Source organism: Acipenser ruthenus, chromosome 7 (genome assembly GCF_902713425.1).
Source record: "Acipenser ruthenus chromosome 7, fAciRut3.2 maternal haplotype, whole genome shotgun sequence".
Lineage (NCBI taxonomy): Eukaryota > Metazoa > Chordata > Actinopteri > Acipenseriformes > Acipenseridae > Acipenser > Acipenser ruthenus.
Window position 1 is genome coordinate 50,482,062 of NC_081195.1, and position 22,812 is coordinate 50,504,873.

General features: G+C 36.0%; 1 protein-coding gene across 1 annotated transcript in view; it reads left to right on the top strand.

The window, feature by feature from the left end:
* Positions 1-22,812, top strand: part of cog5 (component of oligomeric golgi complex 5) — a 100,604-nt gene that overhangs the window by 49,425 nt on the left and 28,367 nt on the right. Inside the window, exons 8-11 of the mRNA XM_034024226.3 lie at positions 3,202-3,367; positions 3,894-4,006; positions 4,201-4,278; positions 17,538-17,619. Coding sequence (XP_033880117.1) covers positions 3,202-3,367; positions 3,894-4,006; positions 4,201-4,278; positions 17,538-17,619 — 439 coding nt within the window. The remainder of the gene's footprint in view (positions 1-3,201; positions 3,368-3,893; positions 4,007-4,200; positions 4,279-17,537; positions 17,620-22,812) is intronic.

Consider the following 22,812-nt stretch of genomic DNA (forward strand, 5'->3'; position numbering starts at 1 on the left):
GGGCTAGTGGCTTCAATAGAACTTGACATATTTATGGCCAATAGTAGAAAGGGTGAAATTCCGTTTCTCAGCACCTGCATCCTGGCGTACACAAGTATTATTCCCAATAAAGGCGTCCAGTCAATCAAGTTTTCATGAGTGCATCCTCTGATTAAAGAGTACGGCAGTGTTTGCATGAAATAAAAGCGAAAAATATATTTAAGTAGCTTAAATATATGAGTTTTACTAAAGTTTAGTGTTTTTAAGACATAGAATTGTAACTGTCTATTTACCTTAATGTTATATTTGGCAGTTTATTTTTCCATCCCTGCCATCTAATGGATCTGAATCCCTACAGTGCTTGCTGAAAGTCATTCATCCAAAGGATTATAGTGAAGTAAATGCGATTTTCTGGGCATGACTCTAATTCCACAGACTTGCGGTGTCAATTTGCAACTTAAATTGTAGCTGGTAGGGCTATACAGCTCAAGGTTGTGAACACATTATAAACTGGTAACTTTTTTGTCCTAATCGCAAAAATGATCCATTGGATGCTATGCCATATTTTGATATGCATATGCATAGAAGAGCTATGCCATAGTTTGACTGATCTTTTAGTTTTTCACCTGCATGATTCAATTCCAGGAAATATTGAAGCAGTGAAATGTTGGCTTATTTTAAGTCCCTACTAAAGACCTATTTATTTAGAAGATATTCTCTAGGCATACAGCATGGTAAATATTAACACCTTTATTTATGTAGCATCCAAAGAGATGACTTGTTTCAGAACACCCACAAGGTTTATCCTAACATAACATGGTGACATACTAGAAATTGTGTGAATTTTATACATCATGCAAAGAATATTGTTTGTTTAATCCAGCAAGAATGATGAACTAGTGTGTGTGTGTGTGTGTGTGTGTGTGTGTCCTTGTTTCTTTTTTCAGGTCGAAAAAAGTCCCTTGGGTCGGCGTTGTCATTACCTTTTAGAATTTTGAATGCTTGAATCAGATCACTGCGTAGTCGTCTTTGTTCAAGGCTGAATAGATTCAATTATTTTAGCCTGTCTGCATATGACATGCCTTTTAAACCCGGAATAATTCTGGTCACTCTTCTTTGCACTCTTTCTAGAGCAGCAATATCCTTTTTGTAGTGAGGTGACCAGAACTGGACACAATATTCTAGATGAGGTCTTACTAATGCATTGTAAAGTTTTAACATGACTTCCCTTGATTTAAATTCAACACTTTTTGTTATAGAACGAAACTTTTGTTTTTCAAATTGACTTTACAAATAAGGCAAAACACACAATTTTCTATGATAAAATTTTTACCTGGTACCAATTTAAATATATAATTTAAACCCAGTTCAAAGTATAATGCACAACCCTTTCCCCTCCTAAAGGCCAGGGTTCAAATACGGTTCCGGTGAAATAATTAAACAAATCAAATGCCTTAGGACTCTATGAAGCAATCTTGTATGGTTTCTTTTTAAATTGCACTTGTATGTAAAGAGGAGTTGTATGGATAAAATGTCTTTATATATGCTTCTTTCATGCTGTGACACAATCAAAACCTTGTGTTTTAACATGGATTTTTTTCAATGTTTTCATTTTTGGTTATTATGGACTGACTTACAAATGAAAAATGAGTCCTGTATTATTGCTCCTAGAATACAAATCCACTGCAATATGGACAATATTTCTGTAGCCCGATCCATTTTATTTATTTATATATATATATATATATATAGTTCCCACACAGTATTAATCGTGTAGACTGCTTCTGTCGGGGTCACATAGGCTTATATTAGAAGCAGGATCTTCATTGTTAAATTACAATTTTTTTAATGACAAAGTACCACACTTTCTGTATTTGTTTTGCAAAGGAAGAGGAGGATCACCTTCTGACTCAATCGTATATACTTGTTTGAATATAAATCACTGAAATTGTGTAGTTAGTTATCTTGGTATAGAAACAGTTAATTATTTTGTCTACAGATTATTAGCTCATGCAGAAAGCAGTGTTGGTGGCATGGTAGGGCAGTCTTTTCCAAGTACCCAAACACAACTTTTGTTGTCCTTCAGTCCACCAGGTGTAACAGGACAGAGGTTGAGTGCAAACCAACGACGTTGCATTCCCTCAAATTGTACAAAAGAACGTCTGAGAAATGCCGGAGTTGCGTAGAGCCCTTTTGATTTGTTTCATGGATAGACTTCCCATAAACTGAGGTTATTTTAAGAGGTGTATGGTCTATTTTGTTTGTGATAAAAGTTACATTGTACACAAAGGCCCCATTTAGCTGTGCTCTGTTTAAGATACTGGCAGCTTATAATAAAATACCATTTATAGAAGAAATTCAATTACTTGACATGACAAATTCAATAAGAGCAGTGATTGTGGAAATCCCTGCATTGTATCTTTGAAACACAAAGATGGGTAATGAAGATGCTGAGCGGCTTTCAGCGAGAGATTTTAAAAGTTTAGAAGTCTGATCAGGTGCAGTTCTTGAAGTCAGACATCCGTAATCTTCTTTAAAATATCATTAGGTACAGTCAGTTAACTTGTAAGTGCCTTTTCTAAACAGATGAGACTGAATAAAATCATTGCATCTGGGATTATCTTCTGATGTTTTTCTGAACATAAATTGGATTTCGATGTGTAGATAGAGCTGACAGAGTATGTGAGCAGCTATAAATACAGAGCCATTTGTTTGTTTGTTTGTTTGAAAGCTCTGAACCTGCATTTATCATGTTTAAAAAAAAAAAAATGGACGATCTCATATCATTACTTTTGTATTTTGAATTTGTATGCAAGTATACCTAAACGTAGATGAATCTAGAATACTTCAATTTGGCCTTGCTCCTAAACACATCTAGCGTGTTCCCAGTGTTACAAAGTTTTCGGACCTTGTATCAGGTTCAGTCAGGCATTCTGTTCACTCACCTTTTTGATCTCATTGCAGTGCTTTCCTGTAAATCGATGGGAGCCCGATTTTGAAATTCAGGCATTCAGTTGGAAGTGCCCAGCTTAGCCGAATGATGCCCTGGAAATCATTTTTATATCTCTCTGTTGTTCAGTTCTATTTCTCATATTACCGTAAATCACTCAAAGGTCAACCGATGATTGTGTGCCAAATCAATAACTTTTTACAGCACAACTGATTTTTTATTTGTGTTTTTTTTTTTTTTTTTTTTTTTTTTTTTTTTTTTTTTTTTTCTAGAACCCTACCCAAGTGGGAACAGCACTACAGGTTTTCTACAATCTGGGAAGTTTGAAAGAAACCATTAACAGTGTGGTTGATGGGTACCGTGCTTCATTAGAAGACAACGTGAACAGTGCTTTGGATATCAAAGTCTTAACACAACCCACTCAGGCAAACGCAAGAGGTATGTCCACTGTACTCTGTTGCTTAGCGAGTAGCTGGGTCTTGACTCTAAAAGTGCAACAATCAAATCCTGTCTGACAAACAGCTGTACTTCACCTACCAACGCCCAGCATATTGTGTGTGGGGGGATTATCCACTATGACAGGGCCGTCTAACTTGGCTAAAAGAACTTTCGTAGGGTTAGGGTCAGGATCAGGGTCAGGAGGCCCATGCCACCTCACTTTTTGCCAAAAGAAACATGTGCGCAGCGGGTATAGCACACAATGTTCAGTTGCATTTATACTGCGTATAGTTTTACTTCATGAGATGTTTGTTTGAAATAAAAGTGCATTTTTCATTTATTCCTGAAAACCATTGTACCACCCTGTAGCTACCCTTGTAGCCCCCCTACTTTTAGAAAGGCTCCAGCGCTGTTGGTTGGACTGTTCTGCTCAATAACTATATAAATTACCTCTGCTTTTTGTGCAGTTTTTGAACATTTAATGTATCGACCAATAAAACATCTAATTTAAAATGTCTGACTTTAGGTGGTCCTGGGAGAGCAGTAATGCCCACCCCTGGAAACACTGCTGCATTCCGGGCAGCCCTCTGGACAAACCTAGAGAAGCTCATGGACCAGATCTGTGCTGCCTGTGCACAAGTAAGTTTAAACAAGACTTTACGAATTGCATTTTTAATGTACCAGGAATTATAACACAATTACATGAAATGAGATGCTAAAATATGTGGTTTTTTATATATATATATATATATATATATATATATATATATATATATATATATATATATATATATATATATATAATATTATTATTTTTTTTTTTTTTTATGCAGGTGCAGCATCTGCAGAAAGTACTCACGAAGAAGAGAGACCCTGTCAGCCATGTGTGCTTTATTGATGAAATTGCCAAGGTAAGTTTCAAACTAGTACAGTACAGTGTTCAGAACATAAGTATTTATCTTACCTAGTAGAGAGGCTTTTGGTTTAATTGAGAAGCAGCTTGGATGCTGTAACACCCCTTTTAACCATTTCAGCCCCCCAAAGGAAAGTACTGGCAGTACCATGCCGTGCATGCAAACGTCAAGGTTTGTGGTATATTCTATGGGGTTCCTTTCAACCTGGTCTGTCTGGTGTGCATGCTGTACAGCAGCAAACCAACGGCTATTTAAATCTGTTTATATTGGATTTACTTCAATTGTAATACAGTTTATTTGTAGTATTAGTTGTTTGTTTTTATTTTATATTAGTATCACTGGCTTGTTGTTATCTCCCCGGTACCACTGCAGTACACGTAGGTTTCTGGTCAGTAACCATGGAAACAATTTTTTGCATCAAGTACATTTGTGAAAAATGCCCAGATCTGCCAGGTGGTGCATGTTTCTTTTAGAGTCTTTTTTTCAAATGATGTAGCTTTTATATCATGTTTTAAACAGTACGTGAAGCTAACTCTTTGATCTGAAAAAATATATATTGATGGGAGAAAGATATGGTGACTTTATAAATGCAGCCTAAAAACAACAGAATTGATATTATCATTACCAAGATTTAGACACTTATTATTTTCCCTGTAAGGTATGTAAAAAATCAATAAATGTCGTTTGTTTTTCGAGTCAGTAATAATGCTGCCCAGGTAATAAGGATAATTAAATGGTGACAACTGGAATGTATTTTTTTTACAAGGTTTAATTAAAAAAAAAAAAAAAAGTTCTACATTTAATACTATTCAATGTTGCATTACTACAATGCCTATCGTGAGGTCAGTGTTGTAACAAAACAAAAATCTACTACAGTAAAGAGAATTATTTTATTATTCTTATCACTTACGTTTGCATTAATAGCTAAGCTTGTGGCTCCGGGGGAGAGATAAGAGACCTCCTATTGACCAATCAGGATAAAGGAATTCCCAGATTCATTTTCTAATAGATGATGATTATTATTATTATTATTATTATTATTATTATTATTATTATTATTATTATTATATATATTTTTTTTTTACCAATTGCCCTAATGTTGCAAATTCTCTAAAGCAAGAATATGTTCGCTAAGTACTTTATCACCAAACTTGTCATTTTTTTTTGTTTTATTTTGGTTCATTGGATATTTGAGGAATCTCTATTGCTGTAGTTTCTATGGGCAGAGAGGAGGATTACGCTTGTACATAAATCTGTTTCCCAGTATATGTGATATACTGTGTCAATATCAATTCGTCTCATTTGTTTTAAATCTGCTTTCTCTCCTATGATTTGTTAATAATCTGGAGCATCAGATTTGAATATACAGTACAGGCTTTCATTTTTCTGCTTTGTATTATTAAAATCCTTGTTAATCCTGTATGTACCTGAGTTACTGGAAGAGTTGGATCAGTCGAAATTATTTACATTATTTTGTACTTTCTTTGGTTATAGTTTTATTCATTTATAAAATGAATAAAACTATAAACAAAGAAAGTACAAAATATAAAGAACGGATTAGTTATGCAGTTTTGCTTTAATGTAACTGCCCACTTGAATCAAATGCTTTGGATGCTATGATGCACTATATAGTACTGGTAAATTTCAAAGAATGTTCGTACTGTATGCTGCTTGTAGCAACAATGTAGATTCTTCAATGAGAACTGATTTGCATTTTGGAGCAACTGAAGATATATGGGCTCTTGGTTTTCTTTTATGATTAATTGTTATGGTTTTCCTGCGGGGGGGGGGGGGGGGTTCTTTCTTTAATAATAGCAGGCCACCTTTTTAACAGCAAGTTTGATCATGGAAATTCCCTTTACACCCATTTTTACCTCTAACAGTGGCTTTTTGTGTTTAATTGTATTTTACAGTAAGTGGGTATATTTGTTAATTTATTTATACACCATTTTCTCTCTCCTTTCAATACACATTTTTAAATAAATGTAATAATATAAATTATTTAAAGATTACTCTGTATATGCAAAAACATTCCCAGCTCCCTAGCGCTGGTCACCCACCAAAACCAATGCCATTTAAATGTCTTGCTGGATCCTTTTTTAATGCAGCTTCTCGTGTGTAGTTAGTACTGTATTATAGTTCCATGAGGGTATTGTGCACTCAATATTCATTGAATTTGTTTGTTTTCTAGTCTTTCTACAAAAACGTAACTTTTTTTCCTAATCAAAATCCAGCTTTTAGAAAAATGAAATGCTGGTTTGGAGCAGTGTCGCCATGTGTTAACCCACATATGATTCTGATTACATTTTCCAACCCATTACCTTGATCTCCATTTGCCTCATGCAGCTTTCACAGGACAATTTTGGTATGGTGCCTGACACTGTAAATTCTGGTTTACAGCAGTCACTTTATAAACTTTCATCCTCTTACAAAACCCTTTCAAAATAACGATTTTTAAAAAGCCCCCCAACCCCCCCCCCACTGGTACTATTAGTATTCATACTCGTATAAAATACACCAGATGTAGATTTCAGGCTTGTTAATTTTAAATGTACCTTTTCCACATAATTCTGTTGAACATGAATAATGCTGTTTGAAAGCCTGTTACGCTGGCAGTGTACATGTTGGTGTTGAGTGATTAAATCAGTTCTGTCCTTGACGATTACAGATGTTGGTGAAGCTGAGTAACTGCATTAGCATGCATAGCCTTGTGCCCGGTACCTGCCAAATAGCAGCTTTAACAGTGTTGTTTTTATGTTTTGTATTGAGCTTTCCTGTTTTTAAATACTGTACTGTACTGATTCTCATTTGCATATGCATAACAGTTGTGAGAATGCTCTCATCCAGTTTATTTCTAGCTCAGTCAATATTTGTTTTTGGGTTTTGTTTTGTACTGCATTCAAGAGGCATTTCAGATTGATCTGTGACATGTCACTGATGGGCAGATTACATCATAATCTATTAAAAACAGTTCCTATCAATGTCATTGCTGATTACCCTTTTTCCTGTGTCATCTCCTCTGCCCTCTCCACATTCATACAGCCACCCAGGATCGCAGAGCAACCCTGATGGGAAGCATTTTCTATTATTATTATTATTATTATTATTATTATTATTATTATATTTATTTATTATTATTATTATTATTATATTTATTTATTTATTTATTTATTTATTTATAATCCATAAATATTTGCCATGGTTTTCTGGGACAGTTTATACACACCCTTTTTAAAAGGGTTTTTCTATTCTGCAGTAAGGGAACTTGTTATTGTAAAGCTAAAATCAGAATAAAAAATAAATAAAAAAATGTTTGGAAAGTGTGCACCTTCAAAACAATCTTTTGTATTTTATGTTACGATTTTCTTTTAAAGGCAGATACTGATGATAGACCAAAAAACCTGGTTTGTAAAGGGTTAAAACAACCTACACTATTACCTTTCCTGGGCAGCATTGGCTAAGCTTACTTTTATTAACGCTGAGCTATGATATCCGACTCTGAGGGCATTTACCAGGTTTAAGGTCCGATTAATTGAGAGACTAGTCCATTATTTGAAATAGGCTGCATTGTAATACTGTACATGCTGACCATTTTGTGATGAGGTCTGGAAGCATTCAAAGGGCAAATACCAATTCCTTGTCAGCACTTGCAGTTACTCAGCTGTTGTTTTGCACTTGCATATACTCTGGATGTGCTTTATGTATTAATATGGCTTGCCAGGAAGACGTCATGGGACACAACATCTTATAATGCACTCCAACAGTATAGAAGTAACAAAAGAAGTAGCAATCCCTTCTGAACGCATTACATCCCTAAAACATTGCATCTTTAAAATAGTGTTATATTGGCATGATTAAACACTTTAGGCATTCTCTATTAGAGACTCTGAACAATGATATGCTTTTATCTCTTGGTGTAATATACACAGTTAGGGGATTTGTTGGGTCTACTTGATCTCCAGTTCAAAATGGCTGTCTAAATGCCATCTTGTAGGTTTTGTTTGTTGTTATGTTCTCCATAACAGCGCATCTTTGACAACAGAACTGGCAAAAGGCACAGGTGTCGTTGTCCATCAAATCAACAGTACGAAGGTCACTCTTGAAATCAGGACTTAAAGGATGTGTTGCAGTAAGAATACCTCTGTTAAGAAAGGGGAACAAGACTAAAAGGCTAAAATATGCACAAAAACACAGAAATTGGACTATGGAACAATGGTCAAAGGTGCTTTGGACTGTTGAAGGATTGACAACGACACCTGTGCCGTGTGTGTGTGTGTGTGTGTGTGTGTATATATATATATATATATATATATATATATATAATATATATATATATATATATATATGTATGTAGTGCCTTGCAAAAGTATTCAGACCCCTGACCAATTCTCTCATATTACTGAATTACAAATGGTACATTGAACTTTCGTTCTGTTTGATATTTTATTTTAAAACACTGAAACTCAAAATCAATTATTGTAAGGTGAAATTTGTTTTATGTTGGGAAATATTTTTAAGAAATAAAAAACTGAAATATCTTGCTTGCATAAATATATAACTTGCCAGGTTTCGTAGTCCTTTTTATGTTTCCATTATTCTGCACGATTTGTTACCTAAATGTTATCAAATATTTCCAGGTGCTGGATGACTTAATAGCAATGTTTGTTTGTTTGTTTGTTTGTTTGTTATATATATATATATATATTATACAGAAAAAATTAAGAGACCACTGCAAAATTATCAATTTCTCTGGTTTTACTATTTATAGGTATGTGTTTGGGTAAAATGAACATTTTTGTTTTATTCTATAAACTACTGACAACATTTCTCCCAAATTCCAAATAAAAATATTGTCATTTAGAGAATTTATTTGCAGAAAATGACAACTGGTCAAAATAACAAAAAAGATGCAGTGTTGTCAGACCTTGAATAATGCAAAGAGAATAAGTTCATATTCATTTTTAAACAACACAATACTAATGTTTTAACTTAGGAAGAGTTCAGAAATCAATATTTGGTGGAATAACTTCTGATTTTCAAGCACAGCTTTCATGCGTCTCTGCATGCTCTCCACCAGTCTTTCACATTGATGTTGGGTGACTTTATGCCACTCCTGGCGCAAAAATTCAAGCAGCTCGGCTTTGTTTGATGGCTTGTGACCATCCATCTTCCTCTTGATCACATTCCAGAGGTTTTCAATGGGGTTCAGGTCTGGAGACTGGGCTGGCCATGACAGGGTCTTGATCCGGTAGTCCTCCATCCACACCTTGATTGACCTGACTGTGTGGCGTGGAGCATTGTCCTGCTGGAAAAACCAATCCTCAGAGTTGGGGAACATTGTCAGAGCAGAAGGAAGCAAGTTTTCTTCCAGGACAACCTTGTACTTGGCTTGATTCATGCCAAAGCTGCCCGATTCCAGCCTTGCTGAAGCACCCCCAGATCATCACCGATCCTCCACCACATTTCACAGTGGGTGCGAGACACTGTGGCTTGTAGGCCTCTCCAGGTCTCCGTCTAACCATTAGACTACCAGGTGTTGGGCAAAGCTGAAAATTGGACTCATCTGGGGGTACTTCAGCAAGGCTGGAATCAGGCAGATTTGTCTTTGTGAAGGACGCATGAATCAAGCAAAGTACAAGGTTGTCCTGGAAGAAAACTTGCTTCCTTCTGCTCTGACAATGTTCCCCAACGCTGAGGATTGTTTTTGTTGAGTGGCATAAAGTCACCCAATATCAATGTGAAAGACTGGTGGAGAGCATGCCAAGACGCATGAAAGCTGTGCTTGAAAATCAGGGTTATTCCACCAAATATTGATTTCTGAACTCTTCCTAAGTTAAAACATTAGTATTGTGTTGTTTAAAAATGAATATGAACTTATTTTCTTTGCATTATTCGAGGTCTGACAACACTGCATCTTTTTTGTTATTTTGACCAGTTGTCATTTTCTGCAAATAAATTCTCTAAATGACAATATTTTTATTTGGAATTTGGGAGAAATGTTGTCAGTAGTTTATAGAATAAAACAAAAATGTTCATTTTACCCAAACACATACCTATAAATAGTAAAACCAGAGAAACTGATAATTTTGCAGTGGTCTCTTAATTTTTTCCAGAGCTATATATATATATATATATATATATATATATATATATATATATATATATATATATATATATATATATATATAATATATGCATTTATTTTAGTGGCAGGAAATTCCTTCCTTTTTAATAAACCTGGTAGTGTAATTTGTGACAATATGTATTTCACAGGACACAGGACTCCCTGCAGTTTAACACCTGTTTCAATTTCACAGACAAAATTACCCATCCAAGTTAATAAACAGTAGCATAAATCTTGAAGCTCTACACTCCTAACTGCTTTAGGCATTCTCCTTGTTTGTACCCCATTTGGAAAATAAATAATCCTTCTGAAGGGTTGTAATACAACATATGCACTGTATGCAGCTAATGCCATGTAACTATTGGAACTGTTAACCATATTTATTGATGTTCTACTGTGGTAACAATGAAACCATGCCAAATGCATTTTCTATGGTAGATGCATATATGGTCTTTAACTCTTCATCATTCTACCACAAGTTTTGAGTTTTATTTGATAAACTAAGTGCTCCACATTTATTTGACAGTAATGGATTTTTTTTAAGCTTTCTGCAGTTGAGACATGACTGTAAAACAGTCTGCACCCTGCAGTCCAGTGTAGTCCCTTGTTTTGTTGCACGACTGCCTTCCCTTTTAAGACAGCTGAGGTAGCCTGAAGCCCAGTTCCTCGAGATTCGGCCAAACCTTCTGTTGATTAAACATTCTCAAGTTTCTTGACCTACCCCACTGGGCGCGAGACCTTGGCTCAGTGCTTCCTCAACAAGCAAGTCGACTGGGGTAGCACGAGACCTGGAAGATTCAAGGCAACAATTGATGCATTTGGGCTGTATCCTATGTACATTCTATTTGAGAACACTACTGTAGCTAGGAGTAATCCAACAACAAAAGAATAAACTATAACATATATATATATATATATATATATATATATATATATATATATATATATATATATATATATATATATATACCAGAAATATCCTTTTAAGAATTTTGACTAAGTGCATATTATATGCAGGCTGGTTCTTTTTATCGTTTGTGTTTTGAAGTTTCATAAGAGGATTTATAAATACCTTGCAGGCACCATATTCAGCTCTTTTAAACACAGAAAAGAACCACAGGTTTCTGTTGTGTGTGCTGCTACAATGTGCTCCTCTTTTCTACCCACATGTGCCTACCCAATCTAGTAATTATGCAAGGACATTTGGTCCTTGTTTCCACGCTGTCCTTTAGGGACAGTGTTAAATTATCTGCTTCATTTACTGGTGACCAATAGAAGTGAAAATTGGAAGTCAAAATAAGAAACATGTAACTATCCTAATTTAGTTCCTCCTTTTATTTGATTATTATGTATTTCTGATTCTGTGGGACCTACTGCATACAGTATGTTGGAAGATAATCTCCGAGGTCTGGTCAGGGTAAATACCTACTGTACATACCTGCTTGTGTTAAATACAGTAAAACCTGTCTATTCTGGAACCTGGTGTGATTATCATGTGTTAAACTAGTATAAAAAACAAAATCAAGACATTGCTTATATACTCTCATTGGTGCTGTAATTAATTGCGCAGTTGTTAAATAGTAAAATAATGTCTGAACATCGACCATAATGAGCTATCTCTTGAAAGAAAAATTGTGCTTATCAAAAAAGCTGAACGTTTATCAAAACCCAACACAAAAAGAGCTAAGTGAAAAATTCAAAATCGCAAGGCAAACTGTTTCTGACATTCTGAAAAGAAAAGATGCCTACTTAAAAGCAACACAGAGAAAAACTGAATGCCAGTAGAAAGTGTCTGAATCCTGCTTAAAGTACAGGATGAACAAGTTGTTCTATGAGATTGGTTTAAACAGGCTTGTGCTAATAACAGGTAATCATTTTATTGAGGCATTGCTGTGTATAAAGTGTGCTGAGGCATTATTTTGTTTATTACACTGTGTATGTACAGTCATTTTTTATATTTGTAATCATTTAAATAGTTTTCTCATTTTATTTTTTTGTAGGTATAGTATTACATTTTTCACAATAACACTAATCCAGCACAATTTTGGATTTTACAGGTTTTACTGTATCTGATTGGATGAAAGGGAGATGGAACCAACCTCTGATACAATGCTGTGGCACTTTACGTGGTTTCTGTTTGAAAGTTGTTGCTGCTTTTACCACAGTAGAATCTTTAACAACCCCCTTAACTTATAAAACTTTTGAAATATTGAGGGGATATTTAGAGCTATTCACATAAGGAAAAGCAGACTGCCTGTATAAAAGTGGTCATATAAGAAAGTTTGGAAAAGGTGTAGATAGTCTTGAAATACCCTATTAGTCATCAACATACAGACGTACTTGACTGACTTGCGCAATAAAAATGCCTCCTAATCCTGCTTTGTTTTTGTGTGTGTGTATATATATATATATATATATATATATATACATATACAGTACTGTGCAAAAGTTTTAGGCAGGTGTGAAAAAATGCTGTAAAGTAAGAATGCTTTCAAAAATAGACATGTTAATAGTTTATATTTATCAATTAACAAAATGCAAAGTGAGTGAACAGAAGAAAAATCTACATCAAATCAATATTTGGTGTGACCACCCTTTGCCTTCAAAACAGCATCAATTCTTCTAGGTACACTTGCACACAGTTTTTGAAGGAACTCGGCAGGTAGGTTGGCCCAAACATCTTGGAGAACTAACCACAGTTCTTCTGTGGATTTAGGCAGCCTCAGTTGCTTCTCTCTCTTCATGTAATCCCAGACAGACTCGATGATGTTGAGATCAGGGCTCTGTGGGGGCCATACCATCACTTCCAGGACTCCTTGTTCTTCTTTACGCTGAAGATAGTTCTTAATGACTTTCGCTGTATGTTTGGGGTCGTTGTCATGCTGCAGAATAAATTTGGGGCCAATCAGATGCCTCCCTGATGGTATTGCATGATGGATAAGTATCTGCCTGTACTTCTCAGCATTGAGGAGACCATTAATTCTGACCAAATCCCCAACTCCATTTGCAGAAATGCAGCCCCAAACTTGCAAGGAACCTCCACCATGCTTCACTGTTGCCTGCAGACACTAATTCGTGTACCGCTCTCCAGCCCTTCGGCGAACAAACTGCCTTCTGCTACAGCCAAATATTTCAATTTTGACTCATCAGTCCAGAGCACCTGCTGCCATTTTTCTGCACCCCAGTTCCTGTGTTTTCGTGCATAGTTGAGTCGCTTGGCCTTGTTTCCACGTCGGAGGTATGGCTTTTTGGCCGCAAGTCTTCATGAAGGCCACTTCTGACCAGACTTCTCCGGACAGTAGATGGGTGTACCAGGGTCCCACTGTTTTCTGCCAGTTCTGAGCTGATGGCACTGCTGGACGTCTTCCGATTGCGAAGGGAAGCATGCATGATGTGTCTTTCATCTGCTGCAGTAAGTTTCCTTGGCTGACCACTGCGTCTATGGTCCTCAACGTTGCCCGTTTCTTTGTGCTTCTTCAAAAGAGCTTGGACAGCACATCTGGAAACCCCTGTCTGCCTTGAAATTTCTGCCTGGGAGAGACCTTGCTGATGCAGTATAACTACCTTGTGTCTTGTTGCTGTGCTCAGTCTTGCTATGGTGTATGACTTTTGACAGTAAACTGTCTTCAGCGACCTCACCTTGTTAGCTGAGTTTGGCTGTTCCTCACCCAGTTTTATTCCTCCTACACAGCTGTTTCTGTTTCAGTTAATGATTGTGTTTCAACCTACATATTGAATTGATGATCATTAGCACCTGTTTGGTATAATTGTTTAATCATACACCTGACTATATGCCTACAAAATCCCCGACTTTGTGCAAGTGTACCTAGAAGAATTGATGCTGTTTTGAAGGCAAAGGGTGGTCACACCAAATATGGATTTGATTTAGATTTTTCTTCTGTTCACTCACTTTGCATTTAGTTAATTGATAAATATTATCTATTAACATGTCTATTTTTGAAAGCATTCTTACTTTACAGCATTTTTTCACATCTGCCTAAAACTTTTGCACAGTACTGTATATATATATAGGATTCTGAATGGTCATTCGTGGTATACGGTTTTTATTCACCACAGGAGGATGTCCCAGTAAATCACGAGCCCCGAGAGGAGCTAGTGGTTTATGTAAGGACATACTCCTAAGGGGAATAAAAACCATATACCACGAACGATCACACAGGATTCTGTTTATACTACAAGTGTATATTTAGAATACATAGCAATAACATTTGTACTTTTTTATTATTATTATTAAATCAATTAATTCAGGGATTTTTTTACCTGGCAGATTTTTACTTTCATTGTCAACAGACTATGCTGCGGCACAGATTCATTCCAAATCCTGTTTATGGCCTCTTCACAAGATAGGTCAGTCAGATCAGTAACTGGCATTTCTTGACTAAACTCGTTCCCAAGGAACTAGGAGTCCAAATCAGAACAGCAATATAAATCTGAAACTATTTCAGACGTTTTAAGGCATAGGTGTAGAAAGACAGGCCAGGCTTTTCAACGATGGGCCAGCTGAGAGAATTTGAATACTGAGTTTATAATTTAATTCGGTTCTTAATTCCAACACACACCCCTACCTTAACATTAGGGTTAGGACCATAGAAGAATCGCATACATGGCAATTTTGTTTTTCAACACTCAATATAGTTGAAAAAACAAAACGTATTGCCTTGAGAGTCAGCTGCAATCTCACTCACCATCAAAACTTTTACTGTATTGATGGCGATTATGAAAACAGAGCCCACAGGAGGATAAATTGTAAGCGGTGTGGTACAAGGCAATGGTCTCGAGAACAAGTAACAGCACAAAGAGAACGTTTCATATGTTATCCCACTCATGTTATCCCCTCCTGTTATCCCACTCTAGTGGGATAAGAAAGATATATCCCACGCTAGATATACCCACGCTTGTGGTATAAACATTTATATTGCATTCTGTAGGAGCTTTGGATTGAGGGTTTCCGGGCTGCAATGCCACAATATCAAGACATTGCTCATTGTTTATTTAACTCATGAGGTTGACCCTTTTGGTTGTTCGACCATCCTCATTAGTGGGGAAAAATACAGCACTCCCTGAATGTTCCTCTATCTGCAACATGAGGATCTCCTCTTTTTAAAAGACCTGTTGTTTCTGTCAAGGTTAATGCAAACTGTAGTGGCAGACAGTTGAGTGACCTGTGTTTTTGAAGCACACAGAGTACAATGAAAAAAATAAAGAACTGTTCTTTGCTATGGTTTTTTTTTTCTCCCTGTGACAGTGATTGCCCAACGGTACATACTGTTGCAACACAGTTGGATTCTTTGTATAGAAGCATGTCTCTTTTGCCAAGGCTTAAAAGGATCTTATTTTGTTCCAAGAGGTATAAGTGGAGGTTATCTTTGTGAAGGCAGTGACCTTCATCCACTGCTCCAGAGAGGCAGGCAGCTGATGGAGGATGATTTGTCGCACCATTGAAATGATAATCCAGTGCATCCCATAACTCATTTAACCAGGCTGCTCTTAGTGTAGGGAATTGCATTTTAAATGACAGTGATACTCATGTGTTTAAATAGCAAATGGCATTGTTCTTTGGTGACATCCTTGGTACAGCCCTAGTTTCTTTTTATCGCTTCGATTGTGATTTATACATTCTTTTAGTGGTTATAGCATTACAATTCCTCCCATGCTTTATAATTGCCAACATACTTGCCAAGTGTGTGAGTCTGCTATTTATATTTCATGATATTTAGTGGTTTGTATTGTAACACAAAGTCACTTCACATACACCACAGAAGTATTGTAATGTAATTTGAATTAAAGTGTTTAACAAACGTCCCATAATACTATAAAGGAAAATGTGTCTTAACATGTTTTTTCAGGGGAGACCCATAATGCTTGTAAATTACTGAGATATAAACAAGCCTCAGCCTTATGTAGCATCCATTATTTAAGACGAATTATCTTGTTTGTGACGCTGCAAAAAATATAAAATTGCTTAGTTTATTTTCTGCTACAGGAAAGGACACCAGGGTCTTCTTGACAGATGACCTCATACCAGTATATTCCAAGTGTATGTGTTTTCAGCTCTAGGATGAATGCACCAATCACAAAGTGGGCTGATGATGGATTATTACAGTAACCTGTAAACATTCTTCAAAATGCATCTCGACACTTTGCAGTGGGGTATTCTATAAGAAAGCACTGAATCGTCTTCCCTACCTAAGCAGCTTAACTCGCAATGTTATTTATACAAGCTTGTTTTTGTAATGGGATTGTATTTGGAGTTTGTACCTTGATATATAAAAGGCCTGTTGATTTGGTTTTCTTTTCCAAGTCTTGCTTTTTTGCAGTGACAGGCAGCTGAGGTATCTGTTATTAAGGCACACTAAGTGAAAAAGAAGAAATGTATCTTTTCTGTGTCTTCAGGGTTTTCTCCATGGGAAAGCAAGGTCACAAGAAATTCTCTCAAAAGGGAAAGGCGATGCCAAGCTAAAGGAGTGCTAACAAATGTTGTATACATTTTATTAACATTATTACATGCCCTCCTTTTATTGAGCTTAAAATTCTTCACTTGTTTTTTAACATTCATTCAGGATGTTCAAATATTTAAAATAGAACAATATTGATACACTCCTGCATCCTGGTACTTTTGATGCAGATCAAGTGGTCAGAATGCAGAGAGACCATTTGGAGTGAGTTTGAACTATAACCCGTGAAGTGATTATAATTACAGGTACCAAGAAGCAGCAGCAGTGCGGCCTTTAAAATAGCTTTATATTCCAAATTGGACTAGACAATACAAGCAAAGAACCTCAATATTTGCCAATGATAATATTTCCAATGCTATTAAAGAGCAAATAGTGGGGTTCCCAAGAACTGAAAAATTAAATCGCTCTTCCTGCAGTGATTTAAAGGATGGATCTCAAACCCCAGTGCACTAGAGCAGCCATATTGAAAAGAGCTTTGAAACACTTTATAACACAATATTTTTCAGAACCCCGCTACTAACTCTTTAAGCATACAGTATTGAGTTGTGAATACTGGAGGCGGTGTATAGAAATCTTCTGTAGACTTGTTCATAAAGTTATTTTATTAAATACAATTTTGTAGAATATTTCCAATTCATTGACATTTTATTTTATAGGATGGCCAAGCAGACATCTTGTGTACATTTTGGAATGCTGTGACACAGATCCTTTCTATTGAGTTCCAAAAGGCTACAAACTGTAAGTATAATTCTCTATATGCAATTGCCCATGTTTAGAACTACAAAGTATTTTATTTTTCAATATACACAGAATCATTGTACACATGTATTGTATTGTATAGTATAGTATAGTAAGTGTTGCAAAAAAAACCCCCAAAAACAGCATACTAAAGTATTAGTGGGCCCTAAATGATGGATTACACATTCAAAATATGTTAAAGCTTAAATGTAAAGAAAATGAAGGGGAATATAACATAACGCCCCTAATGGAAATCAAGATTATTATGTTTTTTTTTATTGGACATGTCAAGCTCATTTGAGACATTTTTGGTAGTGTATGATTTCAGTATCTGATCCAGCCAATAAAGAAAAAAGAAAAGTGTGTGTTACTTTTTTTTGCTTTTCTTTTCCTAATTGCAGTGCGTCCTTCCTTTCTGATTGTGAGCTGCCAGAAGGGGGTGGTTAGAATATGTCATAGTTGACTGACTGAGCTGTGCTGTTTTATATGCAATAACATGTCCTGAATAAAAAAGTCCAGCTGTTACTATTCAGCTCCTCCCATTCTTTCAGCTTTCTATTAGTTTGACGCAGCTCAACATGACAGTTTGACAGCCTTAGTAATTTTAGATCGAATTCCCCAGAATCTATGTTTCTTTAACCCTAATCCATAATGCTCTGTGTTGGCTGAGGTATACAACTCAATACTTCATACTTTCAGTGCCCTAAGAGGGGTACATTAATTCATAAAAATCTTTCATATTGTATCTGGGTCTACTTAAACAATTGTGAAAAAAAAACGTAGGAATTCAGTTCAAAACTGATTTGGTTGTGTAACTCTCTTTTGTAGATATTAAACCATGCTGTGTCTCAAAAGTGACTGCTCATAAAACACCTTTTATCTAATTTCTTTAAATACTATTACTATGACAACAACTGCTATTATTATTATTATTACTACTACTACTATAAATCCTAATTCATTGTTAAAAATGTGCCCTTTTTCTGTTCAGTAGTATTGTATTGTGTATTTGTTTATATGCAATGTAATATTGTTTGCGCCATTATTTTCCTGTTTTTTGTTTTTTTTGTTGAGTTTTAAGATTTTGGTTTTGAAGTGTGTGTGTGTGTGTGTGTGTAATAGGCAGCAGAAAGTTGACAAGTTGAGACCAGATGGTCAGAGCATAGTTTTATTATTGAGGTCACTTAAACTTAGTTCAATATACTTGAAAGCTGGAAGATGATGGAGGGAGAGGGACAAGACAATTACACAGCATACTGAGCAAACAGTGTTCAAAAATGTATAATTGGTTATGATTGGATATCTTTAAAACATACCAATCCCGGCATACAAGAGAGGCACACCAAGTGAAAAATTTCACTGAAAACGGGACGGGAACAAGCGAGGAAAATACAAGCACTTTATACAAAGTTACTGAGTTAATAAATGTATAGGGGGCGAAACAAAAATCCTCTCTGTCTCCTTGACCTCTCAAACTTGTTGACAACTTTTGACAAAAATTGCTTGTGAACAGGATCAGACTGGTATGCCTCCATAGCCGCAGTGCAGTGTGTGTATAGACTAGAGTTTAGTGTAACTTCACTTTTAACAAGAACATCACTTTTTTATTGTTCCTTAAATGAGAAGTGGCTGTACTTATAATGTACATACAGTAATGCCAATAAACATGTAACTGATAAAATGAGATGGCATGCATGATTTTTTTTTTACTTGCAAGGAGTCATTTGTTCTGGCAATACTGCCTGACTCAGTAGGTACTGCATGCAGACCAAGCCATTATTTCCATCCTTCCTTCAGGAAACTGTTTTTGTTTTTGTTTAATACTAGCTGTACTTCTGGGTAGACATATCCTCATCTGACCTGTCAATATTAAATATAGAAATACTGAACAGTTTTAAAAATGGATTTGGTTTTTAAAGTACAGTATGTGACTTAAACTGTCAGTTTTATTATTTTAATTGACTGCTTTACTTAAATTGAGTTTTTTTTTAATCTTTTCTCTTCAAGTGCATGTATTTTCCATATAAAATTTAAACATACAGTAGGATGAAAGGGATCACATTATCTGATTACTTAAGGGATGTCAAAGTCGACACTTTTGATGTATAATTATTGTTCCCCAGCTGTTCTTTTTTTTCATATTTGAAACTAGAACCTTTTAAAATAATTTGTTCATGGCAAATATCTGAGTAATGAAATAATTCATGAAGTGTTGCAGTTTCCAGTTTAGCCTCAGGTGTTCAATCTACCTCGGCAAGCAAAGAATAGCAAATTTAATGTCCAGTTTTATTGATGTGGTTGAATCCCTTTTATTCGGCATGAATAAATGTCAAGGAGGGAAGCGGTTGCCATTGACGTGTGAAATCAGTTTATTTGCCACAAGAATGCAGATTAATGGTTTATTAAAAATAAGAGACTAGTCCTCCGTTGAGCTGACAGCAAGAGATTCAGTGCTTTTTAACTCGTTTTTGAGTCTCAAAATGCATTTATTCTTGCTATCGGGTTTTATTGGAATTTTATTAAAAAAAAAAAAAAAAAAAAAAAAAAGTATTGCGTTGATTTTGCATAGATACATCATAGTTTCATGTTGCTACTCCCTAGAGAAATAAGTGATGCGCATAGGTTATTCTGAATCCCCTATTCATTAGCAGTACATGTCACAGGAAATAACAGCAATTTGTACACAGATGGAATTAAATTGTGTAAATGGTTTGTTTCAGCTGAACCTTTTAACTTGGAGATTTAACTAAGCTACAGCACTCCAGATAGGCTGCGTACTGGGTGTTTTACGCCTTGAAAAATATCAATTAAGGATGATATTAAAATGTAATGTGTAAGAATACACATAGCAATTTTACTGCCCAGCTTGAGTTTGCATGTTATCAAGCTTCTTGTGTTTCGTTGGTTCCCAGCACCTCAATGGTCAATTGGCAAGCAGTAGCTAGAGAATATCGGGGCAGCTAATTGTAGCCTACATGGGAATTGCCAGACACACATGACCAATAAGTCCTGGTTTTCAATAATTTATTTAAATTTGTTGTTTCTGACTGGATTCTTGATCTCCAGGGTTTCTCAGCACACCTCAGCCAAACATACCAATTCAACAGAATTTTTGGAAGGTAAATCTATATAATATATACAATATGCTGTGTTTGGAGAGAGCTATATCAATGTGATCACTAAAGAATACAATATTACACCGTGTAACAATTTTTTTTTGTTCCTGGGTAGTAAGTGTTATTTCCTAATTGCTTATGCCTCAAAAGTATAGAAAATGGCTATTATTCCCCACAAACTTTGCTTTTGTCACCAGGACAGTGATATTTTAAAATTTAACATATTTTCCAGAATATTCCAGATAGATTCAGTGCTGAGTAAACTTTGGAGTAACTTCTAGAACTTTCTAGAACTTTCCAGTAATATAAATAGTAGTATAAATACAGGGGCCTTTAGCCCACCAGTTCAGTTTAGTTCCAGCTGCCTAAGTGGATAGATATCTGCATTTTTCTGAGATGGCATTAAGGTCATAGGAGACTTCAAAATGGTGGCATTCCTGATGGGCCTCCAAGGCGGTTTTACCAAGTTTCCCTGCTATCTTTGCCTTTGGGACAGCAGGGACACCAAGGCGCACTGCCACAGGCGGGACTGGCCACAGCGGACCGAGTTCTCTGTGGGGAGGAACAACGTCAAGTGGGAGCCACTGGTGGACCCCCGGAAGGTGCTGATGCCACCACTGCACATCAAATTGGGCCTTATGAAACAATTTGTCAGAGCTCTAGATAAGGAGTCGGCAGCCTTCAAGTACCTTCAAGACTTCTTTCCTAAGCTGTCTGAGGCAAAGGTCAAAGCCGGTGTCTTCGTCGGACCACAGATAAAGAAGATCCTGGAGTGCAATGAATTCCCCAAGAAGCTCACTAGTAAGGAGAAAGCGGCTTGGAACAGCTTTGTCGCAGTGGTTCGGGGCTTCCTGGGCAATCACAAGGCCGAAAACTATGTGGAGCTGGTTGAGACTCTGGTGAAGAACTACGGCACAATGGGCTGTAGGATGTCCTTCAAAGTCCATATACTTGATGCTCATCTTGATAAATTCAAGGAGAACATGGGAGCGTACTTGGAGGAGCAAGGCGAGCGCTTCCACCGGGATATACTGGACTTTGAACGCCGCTACCAAGGACAGTATAACGAGAACATGATGGGAGACTACATTTGGGGGCTGATTCGTGAAAGTGATTTACAGTATAATTGTAAATCTCGAAAAACTACTCACTTCTAAATCTTTTGTAGTCATTTTTGTATTACTTACAGTATAAATACATGTTAATTTGGATTCATATGTTGTTTTTTTCTGACTTTATGTGAACGAAAAGACACATTCGCCCGTTTTCTCATTGGAAATAGGTAAACTTCAAAATATCACTGTCCTGGTCACAAAAGCAAAGTTTGTGGGGAATAATAGCCATTTTCTATACTTTTGAGGCATAAGCAATTAGGAAATAACACTTACTACCCAGGAACAAAAATTGTGTTACATAGTGTTATCATTTCTTTATTTGCATTAGTGCAGTAATTGGTACAGTTTTTAAAGATTTTTGGAATTTGTTTTTGGGGGGGTAGGAGTTACATTTTTGGGGAGCGAGTCTTTCGACTTGGAAGGGGAGAACCAGATGTTTCACTGCCGAGTCTGAAATACACCGGAAAATATGGAATGACTCAAACTGGTAGTTTTACTAGTCCTGTGTTTTAAGAAATACCTGTTTACAAAGTTTAACTCATGAGATATTCAAATAATGTTTTTTAATTAAACTTATGTGAATAGTTCCAATATGTCATCCATAACTTGATATGCTCCATGATTAATTTAAGGTAAAACTATAAATTAATGTCAACATTGTTTTAATGCTTTGTCTTCTGCCTTCCACAGTATAATGAATAGCATAGTTTTCCTTGTAAATTGTAAAGATAGTTGAGTGTGAGATTTCAGGTATCTGTTTCTTCTTGCTTTGAGTGGATCTCACAATGACGTACTTCAATCATAATGTTCTGAGTTAAAACTGTAAATGTCAAGTAGAAGGTTTTTAAATCATGGATTTATCTGTGCAATAGATTCAACTTCTATTTGATTTAGCCTTGTATTTTTACTTAATCTATATAGCAGTATTTAAATTACAGGGTTCCAGAATTCAAGCTGTCAGA